Source organism: Xiphophorus maculatus, chromosome 23, assembly GCF_002775205.1.
Source record: "Xiphophorus maculatus strain JP 163 A chromosome 23, X_maculatus-5.0-male, whole genome shotgun sequence".
NCBI lineage: Eukaryota > Metazoa > Chordata > Actinopteri > Cyprinodontiformes > Poeciliidae > Xiphophorus > Xiphophorus maculatus.
Window position 1 is genome coordinate 26082302 of NC_036465.1, and position 13525 is coordinate 26095826.

At 40.5% G+C, this 13525-nt stretch overlaps 1 protein-coding gene across 1 annotated transcript in view; it reads right to left on the reverse strand.

Annotated features, from left to right (window-relative positions):
* pigg (phosphatidylinositol glycan anchor biosynthesis class G) overlaps positions 1 to 13525 on the reverse strand; it is a 98163-nt gene that overhangs the window by 12628 nt on the left and 72010 nt on the right. Inside the window, exon 11 of the mRNA XM_023328856.1 lies at positions 4139 to 4448. Within this exon, the coding sequence (XP_023184624.1) occupies positions 4139 to 4448 (310 nt within the window). The remainder of the gene's footprint in view (positions 1 to 4138; positions 4449 to 13525) is intronic.

The window sequence follows — 13525 nt, forward strand, 5'->3', positions numbered from 1 at the left end:
TGCCCTTTACCATCACTTTATTTCAGTTCAACAAATGTTCACATCTTCCTGCTCTATCTTGTGCACCTTTACAGCTCCGTTTAAAACATTACAATTAAATCCTTTCCCACATAAGCCAAAGCAAAAACACGCTGTTTTACATACACAAACTACCACCTTTTTGTTTTGATTTCAGTTTACAATGAACGATAACTGCATCCAGGAGCCGGTTGTGCTTCTGTCAGGAACGTCTGTTTCTCCCTTTTCCTGCTCTCAAACCGGCCAAACCTGAAGATCCGAACGAGACTCTCTGTCTGAACGCAAACGCGGCGGCGATCTGCCGCGCAGCGTCTCGCAAACTAACAATTTCTTCTCCATCTGCGCGCACGTCTGTGATCAGGGAGGGAGAAGACGCAAACAGCTGGCTCGGCTGTAAACAAACAGTAGCTGTGAGTGAGCAGGTTGGAGGCTGCATATAGATGCTTCTCTTCTTTGCTTTCTGGTTGGAAGTCCCACTGTTTTGCTTTCAATGTCATTTCTTTCCTCCCCTCACAAACGGCAAATATTTATTGCTTTTGAAAATGTAGAAGAGCGAGATGTTTCAGGAGAAAAAAGAAAAAAAAAAGCACCTCAAATGGAGGGTGTGAGCCAGCAGGGCTGGATGATGCATCGGTTTGATGGAGTCTGTAAAAAGTGGGGAAAAAATGCAAATTTCAGCCTTTATTGCTGCTTTCCGCATCGTCTGGTTTTCAGATGGCAGACCCCAAGATGAAGTTTCACATTAGCTTTAACATTTTGTCATAGTGGAGCTACAAATCTATATCTGTTTTATACTTCTTTTATTACGCAGAACACAAATTAAAATCCTGTTTTCTACAGTCACCTAGAGAGAGTCCATGAAGCCCGCCACGGCAGATAAAGGATGACGTTGTGGAGAGGTTAAAGTCGGGTTAGGTTGTAAAGAAATCTGCTTTTGAACATTTCCTTTTGGTCTGCATTGTAAACAGAAAAAGTACAAGACAAGTGGAAACCTGCAGAAACTCGCTTGTCCACTTGAACTGATACACAGTGGTGGGAGAGTCGTGCTTTTCTTCACGAGGAATGGGGAAGCTTCTGATAGTAGAGGAAGCTATACAGCTAAATATACAGCCACGTATTGAGAATCTGCCACAAAAAACTTTGGGTATAATCTAACGTGTTTGGCTAGAAAGTCCAGTTTGTTTGGGACAGGGTGAATGGACCAAAAAACTGGTCCACCAAAAATCCCACATCCCGGTTCGATTGAAGTGAACTCTGGAGCGGTGCGAATGCATAGCGTCAAGAGAGCGCTCCACAAGCAGGAAGCAAAGCCACAGCAGAGGGCATTCTGGGTAAATACAACCAAAACAAACAGTCCTACAACCGCTAAAATCCAATGCTGCTCTACATTTGTTTACATGTCGTAATAGAATCAAAATACTTGTGGGTGTGTAATACTGCATTTGTAATCTGTGTAAGCATCTTAGTGTGCAACTTTGGACAGTTGTATCTGTAAAACATGATTTGTAAACCGTAAAAAAGAAAATTTGTGCGTAACTCCGGGTTCTTGTAAATATGTGGTCGTATGTTTTCTATGTCTGGTAGTTTGATACTCTGTCCTCATATTTTTCTGTTAGCGGGAGCAATTTAGGAGAAGGTTTGAATTTGTAATCATCAGATTTCTGTGGTTGAAGTTAAAAAATTTGTGTGTAGGAATTTAATGTTTATAGAAATTGTAATTGTGGGTGTGTGCTTTTCTTTTGTATTTGTAATTTCTTAACATTTGTGTATGCATTTGACCACATATTTCAGTACCAGGAGTTCCGCAAAACTTTTCTTTTTACAGTTTACAAATCATGCTTTACAGATACAACTATCCAAAGTTACACACAAAGAGCCTTTCATGGATTAAAAATTAAAAATTACACATGCACAGATATTTTGAGACTATTTTAACTCCATATTTCTTTCACTTGTTCTTGGTGCAGCGCCACCACAGGCGAGGAGGTAAAAACGTTTTTCCATTAGTCTGGACGGTTTGACTAATTGGAAAGTTCACTACAGCAGCTGAAAATGAAACAAATGTTTACATTTTTGTCCCCAATCAACCGCAGCCTACTGCACTATCAGGTTTGATTTTCATTACGCTTTATGTACAACAAAGTGAAGGCATAACAAGCCTGTTCTTCCACCTACACTGTTTTCAGTCTACAATTTGTGTTCTTGCCATTGGCAGGAATTTAAATATTACTTTGCTACTTCTGTACTAGTTTCATCTTTTGTTTTTTTCAGTCTGCGTTTCTCCTTTCTTGACTTAAAAATCCCTGTTCTCTGGCGCTCTCAGTATAATCTGACTGACCTTGAGCCATTTTTTAAAGAACGCCAAGCAGACATCCCCTTAAAGACACATGCAGCTACTCATTAACAATATGTTCAAAACAACATATCCTTTCACTTCCAGGTTATATTCATGCACCACTTTGTCTTGATAGAAACACATCGGGCTGCATAAATACCACTCTGTGTCGTCATCTCATCACTCTGTTGTTTCTGGGAATGAAGTTACCTGGAATTTTTCCCATGATGCTTTGGCGTCTTTTATAGCAAACAGATATTGACGAAACATTGCTAATATGTTAGAAACCCCTAAAAAAGGATTAATTTGGAGTCCAGCGACCAGTTAAGTTCTAATCAGATTGGTGATGATATTTTTGTTTCTACATTATCCGACTTTTCTGCCTGACGACATCTTTTGTATCATCCCAGCCTAAATTTCACACGCTGCTCCTTAACGAACCCGTTAGGGTCGTGCCTTCTGGAGTACATTTTTTTTCCCCACAGCTCTATAATTACAAGCCTGGACACAGAGGTGGGAAATTGTCTGGTGACAGAGTAATCCCGAGCCCATCACGGCCTTAACGACCCGCGAGTTCCTTCGACGACGACGAACAGCCGCGAAGCAAATACCTGCTGTGGGCTGAGCTGAAATGAAGAAGTCCTGTCTGCCTCTAAAGGCACACTGGGCATCGGGAAGCATCGCCTGGAAACCAGCTTCCCCCTGCTGGACTTTCTACCAGAGCGACGGAGTTCATTTGAGAACAGAGGTGCTCCTCAAACACGGTCTAGCTTTTTATCACAGGTTTACTCAGGAAAGCTGAAATTCAATTCAGTTCAGCTTTCCTGAACGCCTACAGAGTCTGATCGATCATCAAGTCAGACGAAAACACTCGACCACCTGATCAACCTGTTGCATGAGGAGGGGAGGAGTCCGGATGCACAGCTGCGTCAATAGAAACTGATTCAATCTGCTACAGGCCTCCTGAGAAAACCTTTAATCAGCCGGCAGAAGAAATGAATCTGGCTGCAGTGCAACGCAACCGGGATTCGCTGGGAATGTATTTAACTGAGTTTGAATTTGTCCATATGATTGGACTGGATTATATATTTCTGCATATCAGCTTGACTTGTCTTCTAAAGCAACTTGGAATGACATTTGTTTTAATTGGGGTGATAGAAATAAACTGTATTAAAAGAGAATTTGGGGTCAGGCCCAGTAAAAACAGGAAAGATCTCCACAAATGGAAGATGAAGACAGGATACAGCGAGCACTTTTGGAGCAAAGTAAAGGAGGATGAATCTGTCCTCACCCACTACAATCAATCTCTCCCTTAGAAAAAAACCTTAGCCCTAGGACTGTAAAAAAAAAATAAAAAATCAGCAGCTTGGATTTAAGGAAAGGAAAAAGAGACGTACTGACCATCAGAGGAAGAGAGTTGGCTAGACGTAGAGGACAAATTACGATGTCTATCTGATAGCTGCTAGCATTTTAGTTCATTTGAACTGATGAATGAACTGTAGAGTGATAGTCTGTAAGGTCTCCCAGCTACTGAACTCAGCTGTTCCGACTTCCTCATCCTCACCGGACAAATCTGAATACATCACAATTTCTCATAGTAAACATATTTCTAAAGGTGTTAATGATATGAAGTGTTCACTAACCCAAAGAAATATACATAGGAAGAAAAAATAAACAAATAAGGATGAAATGCCAAAAACACCACAGAGACAGTGAAGTTTGGAGGTGGGAACAAACACAGTTGTAAAGGAAAAGTTGTAAAAATTACAAAGGTTTGTAGCTTACCTGAAAGTAAAAGAAGGCTTGGCCAAACCAGTAGTGCATGATGGTGGTCTGGGCCGCGTCATAGTGGAGCTTCTTCCAGATGAACTGAGCCATGAGCGTCTGGATGAGGAGCCCGCAGCACAGCACCGGCAGGTTATGGGCCCGAAACAGGAGCGAAACCAGCAGCACCAGGCCACTGTAAATCTCCCACAACCCCCTGCTCTTCAGCTTCGCATCTGCCGTGACAATCTGGGATCTCAGCAGGTCCTTGGTGCCCGAGAAGAGGATGCCCAGGACGAAGACGTAGACGAAGCGTGCCTCCACCGTTCCCCTGTGAAAGACGAGCAGACAGAGCTCGTCACTTCTGTTCCAGCAGAAACAGGACAGCCGCATCGATTAGCCCCGACAAAACGTCTCGCTCAATGTTCGGGTGACTGGGTTAAGAGACTCGGCGACGTGAACTCTGACTCTGCTTTGGAATCACAAATATTTAGATGGGGCACAAATGTAAAAGCACGTGATCTAGAGTTTATTACTGAATGATCATTAATATCATTAATAAATTATTTATAATATTATTATTAAATTATCATTAATAAGTCACAATCAACAGATTTTAAAGCTTGTGAGCATGTCTGTGAAGAAGATGACATATCTAAGGTGGCACGGAAAACCCATACTACAAATTTTTAAAGATTTTTTTTCTTCCAAAAGTGGCAGATTAAATCAACTTTAATAGCAGACAAAGGTAATCTAAGTACAAAATGTGTGTTTTTTTTTAAATGACTTCATTTATTAAAGGAAAAGTTATCCGAACTAACATGTTGCTAAAGCTAAATCATCTTAATCATCATATTTTTAGTCCAGACACTTTAGAACAGGGGTCTCAAACTCCAGTCCTTGAGGGCCGCAGTCCTGCAACTTTTAGATGTGCCTCTACTGCACCACACCTGAACAGAATAATTAGGTCATTAAGGCTCTGGAGAACTGATCTACACAAGGAGGAGGTCATTAAGCCATTTCATTCCAGTGTTTTGTAGCTGTGGTACATCTAAAAACTGCAGGACTGCGGCCCTCGAGGCCTGGAGTTTGAGACCCCTGCTTTAGAACCAGGGCTTTAGATCTCACCCTGGTGGTTCCAACAACCTTTTCAGCAAGTCAATGTTGTGCTTAGGCCTCTAACGAGCCATCATTTGATCCAGGTGCGTTAAACCAGGGAGAACTAAAACGTGCAGGATGCCGGCCCTCCAGGACCCACTTTGGGCATCCCTGCTTTACAAGGTCCATAGTGTATAGATAAAACAAAGATAAATATCTGCCTCTTCTGTTGAATCATGAATAAACGATGATTGATCACATTTTTTTTGCACCCCTGATTTTTAGGGTGCATTCACACCAGCCCTGTACAGTCCACTTTGATCAAATTCTGGTTTGTATTGTTAAAAAAGAGGTAAATTAACGTTAGCTTTGGACAAAACGTTTGGCTCTTTCCTCTTTAATTTGCCCCGGGATCCTCGGCGAGTGGCGTTCTCCGCTAGTGACGCTCTCAGTGGGCGACGTGCAGCGACAAGGAAACCACAACACTGCGTGTTGACGTCACAGATCACAGAGTTTAATCTCATACAAAGCAACGCATGAATCAATCAACCAAGCTGCAGAAGAACAGAGATATGCATTTTTCTCATAAAAATAAAGACAGACAAGGGGAAGACAAACAGACACAAAACAAAGACAAACAAAAAGCAAAGACGTCTTTGGAGAGAGAGCCAATGCAAAAAGCAAAAAAGTGGCAACTTTCTGCAAATTTAGTGATGACACTAAATTTTATACTGAGTGGGTGTTTTTCTATTTAATTTATGCATTCTAGGCGTTCCTCTTGTTGACCAACTGGAAGCTCCCAGAGAAACTTGGAAACTCCCCTCAATCTACGCAAAGATCAAAAGACCATCTGCCTTCTACCGAGACAAAAGAGCGGATAGCTGGCCCTGACCCCCTGTGGCTCCCACGGTCATTCTGAGTACAGAACGATCCTGAGATAAGACCTCACAGATACCTGAGAAATCTAAAGTCTCTGTCTCCCAAGGAAAATGCTAATTTTATGGCTTCGCCTGTGGCCCGGCCTCACAGTGGGGGTCCCATTGAGAGATCTCCCTTAATCTGCATTTGGTTCCTGTGCCTCTGAATGCTTACCCCTCTGGTTTAGTTTTAAATGCTTAACACAACCCTGTTCAAAATAAGAGTGTTCCATATATCTTTTAAGATTAACTGTATCAAGCACTATATATAATCATTTTTCCTTTACAGTATGTTAACCTCCAGTTTGTTTGAGAAGGGGAGACTGGGAAATTAAATTCTGATGTGGTCCAAAAAAAGAAAACCTAGACCTTGGTTCGGTTCAAGTGAACTCTGGTGCCGATTGAATGCAGTGTGGACCGGAGACCGCTCCAAAAGTTGGAAGCGGACTATAGCGCCTGGCATTCTGGGTAATTACATCAAAATCAAACATGTCTAGCGCTGGCTAGACACAAAGGTTCATTGTTTGGTTCCAACAACAAAAGAGAAATCCTACAACCGCTAAAATCTGGCATTACTCCATTTTTGCTTACATTTTACGAAGAAGGACGTTGTGCTCATGTCTTCTTCTGTTGTTTTTGTGTCGTCTCTTTCAGTGGTTGTTCTTTTCAGTGCCCCCACAGGCGAGGAGAGGAACAGCGTTTTAAATTAGTGCGGTTTGGTTGACACAACTCGGCGTGAAAGCGAGCCGCACTGGCTGAAAATGTAACAAATCTCATCATTTTGCTGCCTAACAGACCATCTGGTGTGAAACCAAATTAGTTCCACTTTCCGCATCCACACCTGATTACTGTCAGAATCAAGAAATCACTTCAATGTAACCTGTCTGACATCATGAAGTAGACCAATATCTAAGAAAAAAAAGTAAAAAAAAGTAGGAACACATTATCACTGTACCCAAACTCAACTATTAAACAAATGGAGGAAAACAAAATGTGAAACTATGACTCCATCTTTGCCCAGGTGTGGGCTGCAGTTCGCTGCATCAGTGACGTGCTTTGTGCAGAATCCTCTGCAATATCTGCTCTCCAAAGATCACAACTTTAATTAAATTCATCTTCCTCCCTCTTGTTTAACAGGACTGCTCATATTTCTGTGACTCATAACCTTTGCTTCATTCGGTATGCGGTGTGTCAATGTAACATTAATAATTAAAGCCAGGAGACTGGAAGACGGAGCGAACCGCCGCAGGAAACAGGCTGTCTCCCACCCATCACATTGTCAGTTTCTCAATACGTTTTGAGGAACAGGGCATTAAGATGCTCTGAGTGCATTTTGAGGTAAGGTGACATTTCTTCAACTGTATTTATTAATTTTTTTTTTTATTTGAACGTCGTACCACGAGCTCATAAGACGCACGAGTAACGGTGTGCTGAATTAAAATTTGCTTTGAGATCGGGTAGATTTATAGGTTTCGCCGAGGTTTCGTGACGGGGAAAAGTCGGAACTTTTCAGAGTAAGGATTCGGGAAGTGGAAGCTCGACATATCAAAGATGACTTGGTTTTGTTTGTCGGCGTGTTCAGTAGCAGTACATACAACCAGCTGCATCCAAAACATCAGGATTTTTAACATTCCTCCCCATCAGCGCGGAGAGTGACTTCCCCTTTTCTTCTCCACGTCCTTCCCTCTTCATTCAGGCGCCTCTGTGCCAGATCAATCTTCCACCCTGGGACTTCTCCTTATCCTAGGCCTGGCTATCAGTTCTTTATTTCAGAGGTTGTACTTCTGCATCTCTCTCTGCTTCAGGGCATTTTTTCTCTCTCTCTCTCCGCTCTCGTCTCCCTCTATCGTGTGAATTTCACTGTCTTTGCCTCCTTTTCTGGTTTGTGTGTTTCTTCTTCTGAACGTTTTTATACAATAAAAACGATAAATTCCGCTCAAGCAAACACATTCTCATTGAGACAAAATCCAACAATATTAAAGTTTCACATAAATGGAACATGCTCACAGGAATTTCTCTCTGAATTAGATTGTGGAAGAAATTAGGCATGATGTTACGGTCGTGAAGTGAATAACTCTCGTTATCTTTTTCATCGTTTTTAGCTCACAGTTCATGAGTAGAAGCAGTACGGAAGAGGATTAGGGCCATCGGAAAAAAAAAAAAGAATTTTGAGATTAAAGTCAGAATTCTAAGAATAAAGTCAGAATTTTGAGATTAAAGTCAGAATTCTGACTTTAATCTCAAAATTCTGACTTTAATCACAGAATTATTTTTTTTCTTTTTTCGGTGGCCCTAATCCTCTTCCGTAAGCAGAAAACTCAGGAAGGCATAAAGGATTTAAGGGATAAACCGTTATGGGTTGACAACTCGAGTCAGAACATCTCCAAACTGAAACAGTTTCTAGTCTGAAATGGTCAGAATCTATTGGGTCTGATTTTTTTAAACGAGCTAGTGTAGCTCAAATTGCTGAGGAAGTCCATGCTGATTCTGAGAAATTAGTACAATTTGACAATTTTGTTATTTAGTGAAGAGTAGTAAAAAAAATGTACATAATTCCTCACTGTGTCTGGTGTTCGCGCTCCAAAAAAGTACCAATGTCTCCTGGGGAAATAAATAGTTGAAGAGAAATATGAACATTACAGGGTTTTCTCCAGAAAACCTGATAAGCCCGGTGGAAGGGGCGCTAGGGCAGTCCACACCGTGTTTTATGCAATCGGTGCGAGCCCAGTAAACTATAAACCTAGCTTAATCCGTCTTTACTGTCACTCTGTATCAAAAAATTTAACATTTAAAATAAACAAACAACGTTCAGCCTGGTGGAGAGGTAATTAAAGCCTGGCAATCCGCCAGGCTTTAATTACCCCGACATTAATATCTACTTTCTGCATAAAACACAAACTTCGGACCAATCACACAACCCATCCAACAAAGCCCTGTGTGAAATACTTTGACCCGGGTCTTGTTTTTACTGCTTAATGTCCTTGTTATTATAAGTGATGACATCTTTATCTTGTTTTCAGAGCTGTGACTGTTTCTCAAGCTCAACATCTCAAGGCATCAATATTCATACAGAAATTTCATACAAAAATGTTTTTTAAAATCCCAGCAGTGACTTCAAAGGTTTTGTTTTTCCACAAAAATCAGTCCTTTAACTCAAAACTTAGATTTTTCTTCTTAAAATAAACAGCTGTTTAACTAATGAGTGAAAGAAAATTTACATAAACACGTAATAATCAACGGGCATGAATTGGAAAGGAATATTTGATCAGAATTTCTCATGTATTTAACCATCATAGAAAGCAAGTTTGCTGACATTTAGGAGGTGTGATTACCAACTCTTCCTTCTAAAATCAAGGTGTCCATTACGCAGGTTCATCTTTATTTAAAATACAATTATATTTCAAATTATAATGCACTGAACAGAAAGAAAATGGTTACTAATATTTTTGGAAATGCTCGTGGCTACATCATCAAAAAACACTAGATATTAAAGCACAATTGGTGGAACTAAGTGTCCTTATGTCCCTCCCATATTTAAAATGAAATAGTCAAAAAGTAGATGACAATTTTTAAAAGAGGAAAAGTGAAGCCAGAGTTAATTTCAACTCAACTTCTGAGCGAGTCAAATGTCAATTGAACGTAATCCTTATTTGATAAAATATTTGATCATAGCTGTATGCTTTTTGTGTGTGTCTATTGTTTTGTAGGAGGATTTTAACCAGACTGCACATTGACTCATGGGGACCCGTGTTACCATGGGAACCACAACAGAGATCCCTGTAGGTGAATAACCCCCACTGAGACAGAAAGACAAAGTGACTCGAGTAACTTTCTACACATTCAAGCTAAATGTAAACTGAGACTTTCAGGAAATGAAACAAGTTGAAAACACAATTTCAGAACCTAATAGCCTAATAAACGTGATAAATTGCTATGTGACGGATCGCAAAAGTATTATGCAATCTTCATTTTGTCACGTCACAATCAAGTGCGTCAATTTATTTTTGTCACGTATAGTGCAGGAATCGGACCAACCGTATCTTTAAAAATACTGACCTGGTCATTCAGATTTTTTCCAATACCAATTATTTTGGCCTACAAAGTCTTTAAATTTAGTAACAAAGTTGCTAAGTTGGCAACAGTGGGGAGACAGTTGTCAACTGTGAACGGACGGACGAAAACCAGTGGTCTGTCAGTCAAACTTCTCTCATGGCAGAGCAACAGAGGACAATGGCTGATTTTTAGATTGGCGGATGAGATCGGTGGACTTAAGGATCAACCAATTGCTGATGTCCCAGAATTAAGAAAATTAGGGTCGATTGTGCGGTGCACTCCTACTTGGTAGGCTTGCAGTACATTGTGTTGTTCACTATGTACATTGTAGACACATTGTCGCTGCTGAAGAAAATCATCCACACACTAAGATGCTCCCAGCACCATGTCTAACCATTGGTTGGACTGGATTTTAATGAGGGTCTCAAGGTAAAGGGGTTGGATATAAATGCAAGTGGTTATAAAGTAACTAAATGTAGAAAAGGTTAAGTGGTATGAAAAGTTTTCAAGGTACCATATCTAGTTATTACAGCCAGTTTTCAGACTTTTTACTTAATTTTACCCAGCTCTGTCGCCCATTGTGCCCTACTTCCCTCTTTTCCTGATTTCAAATATCTGGACAGTACAGATGCAGTGAAGAGGAGCTAGGTTTGTCTGATCAACAAGTTTCAAAGAACACATCTAGTGGCATACAACTTATGACTCAAGTTTGTACCGGCTGCTCTTTATCTAAACTGCTGACTCTACAGAAATCTTTCCCAACTATCAATTATTTATACAGAGAAAAAGCCTTAAATTGAAGCTTTAACGGACAAGTGCTTTCCATAATGAAGGCAATAACATTTAGTCTAATTTCTTCTGGGAGAAATGCTTATCCAGACAGACTTGAATGAAAAAGTGTCAACCCAACCCCCTCACACGCACTCCTTACATGAAAACTGCTCTTTAATGAAGTCATATGAATATTTGCTCAAAAGATTGTGGGATGAGTACACTCGCTGTAACGGAGCCACACGAGAAACAAAGGGCTGAAAGAAGAGTGACAAAGATAAACTGCTTCATCCCGTTTCATTATAGATGAAGGGAAAAGTGGGAGTATTAGGAGGTAATGAGGTTAAGAAAGCCACTGAATCTTTAAGCACTTACAGCCTGGAGGAAATCAGATCTAATTGTATTCTGAGAAAATATGTGGAGATGAACGCAGCAATTAGGGGGAGAGTGCTTCACCTGTAAACCTTTCCCACAGCAGACATTGTGACGGCCGAACAACAACGCAGGTGGAATTAAAGACACTAATGGCTTTGGTTCGGTCTGGATTGAGAGTGTGGAGTTTCCTCAACTCCAGGGATGTTATCTCTGGAAATACTTTCAGAGCGAAAACGTATCACACTAAGATAACCTGAGCAAATATGATGAGTAAAAAAAAGTAATTCTCTTCTAAACTTAATAACTGGTTGTGCCGCCGTTGGCTACAACGACTACCATCAAGTGTTCATTATGACAGACAGTAGATCCGTTTCCATTGAATTGCGCAAATTGGAATTACGAAAATGAGTTCGCTTCACGAAAACGCAGCAATTTTGAAAAAAAAAAACTCTGGATTTTTCAGCGGACAATTGTGGTCCCCGTGAATGTTCGCGAATAGCAAAAATCCGTGAATAACTGAGATTCCCGTCTACAAACATAGCTGCCTAACTTTATTGAGTCAAACAGCAAGCATATCTTAAGACACATTAACATACGTGTGGAATATGTGAATTTGCAAACAGGCAGGGGCCCGTTGTATGTGCCAGGTGAAACGAAACGTACATCTTCCAAGAAGCTCCACTTTTGTATCTATAGCACACAAAATATCTTCGTGCAAGACTTGGCGACCACTAAGGTGTTTTTTGGGAAATCATTGTCCTTTATGTACTTTTGGGTCAGCAGCAGTTTGGCCTCAGACTTTCTCATTCACGCCAGTTTCACCCGAGTCATTTTCTTATCAATGAATCACGAAACATCGTTTGAAAACTTCAACTGAATTTGCTCAAGTTATCTTTGTCTCGCATAAAAATTTCTATGATGAACAAAAACACTTAAAAATGGCAAACAAGTAAAGAAATGTGCAGGGGAGGGCAAACATTTTTCTTCACAGCACTGCTACACCAGGAGGGAACTCAGCTCCAATGCTGTTGTCTCTGAAAATGATCTCAATGTCTGCTCTGAAGCTATTTAGACACTTAGAAAATGATCGACTCACAAAGCAGGACTTTTTTAAATTTATTTATTTTTATAAATCCAGCTTGGGGCAAAAAACACGGTAAAAAGAGGATTTCTACTGCAGTTGTCAAAACTCACAAAAGTACTAGAGGGTAATAACTGACCCTGAAGGAACTGAGCAAGTATTAGACATATATTATTAATCAGTGTCTTATGCAAACTTGTACCTAGTGAGGAAGGAAGCAGAGTAATATGCTCCATCCTATGCACTGTTCTTTATTCAAAACTCCTCACACAATATTGCACCGATTACATTCATTATTATTTTATGCAAAGGAAAAAAAGCATTCCAGGCCCTGTGCTGGATTGTACGGTGATGGATGTGCGCCGGTGCCATTTATATGATAACCAGCGTGTAGAGAGAAAATCACATACCAATTTATCTGACCTACAGCACTTGTCTCTGATTACAAGCCGTCATTATTGCCGCCATCATACCATCTACATATAAAAACTGATGTGGACACGATGTGACATTTGCATAAAGAAATTCTTGCCATTCTGGAACTGGCATGTTGATTTAGAACGTCAATGTAAATTAGCCCGAAGCGATACACGTGTTCCCCAACACTTAGGGATTGCCAAACTCTGAAAGCTGAAAGGCATCTTGTTTGGGCTTGGCATTTTCCAAGCTAAACGTACAAGCTGTCCTCCTTCTCAAAGCAATTAAAGCTAATTGCTGTTTACACAATTTCTCAAACTACAGGCCCTTAAAAAAATGACAGCGAAAGTTTTCTTTCAACTGGATCTCCCCCGTCGTGTGTTGGTTCATTTAAGGTGAAATGGGACGTATTTTCTTTTCTAAAGAAAGCAGGATGTATAATTTAGTGTAGGGCCGTAACGATTCATTGAATGATTTGTGCACCTCGAGTATTAAAAATCTTCCAGCAAATTATCTGCCTCGAACCTTAGTTAAGTGATGTTTTACTATTTACTATTTAGGTAGGACTATTTGTTGCGCACTTCCGCCAATACGTTGCAGATAAACACTAAGCGCGACTAGCATAAAATAGGGTGGATCTGTTTTCCCGGATTCACTTTTCACGTTCTGTCTGGGGTTTCCGGCGGGATTTTATTG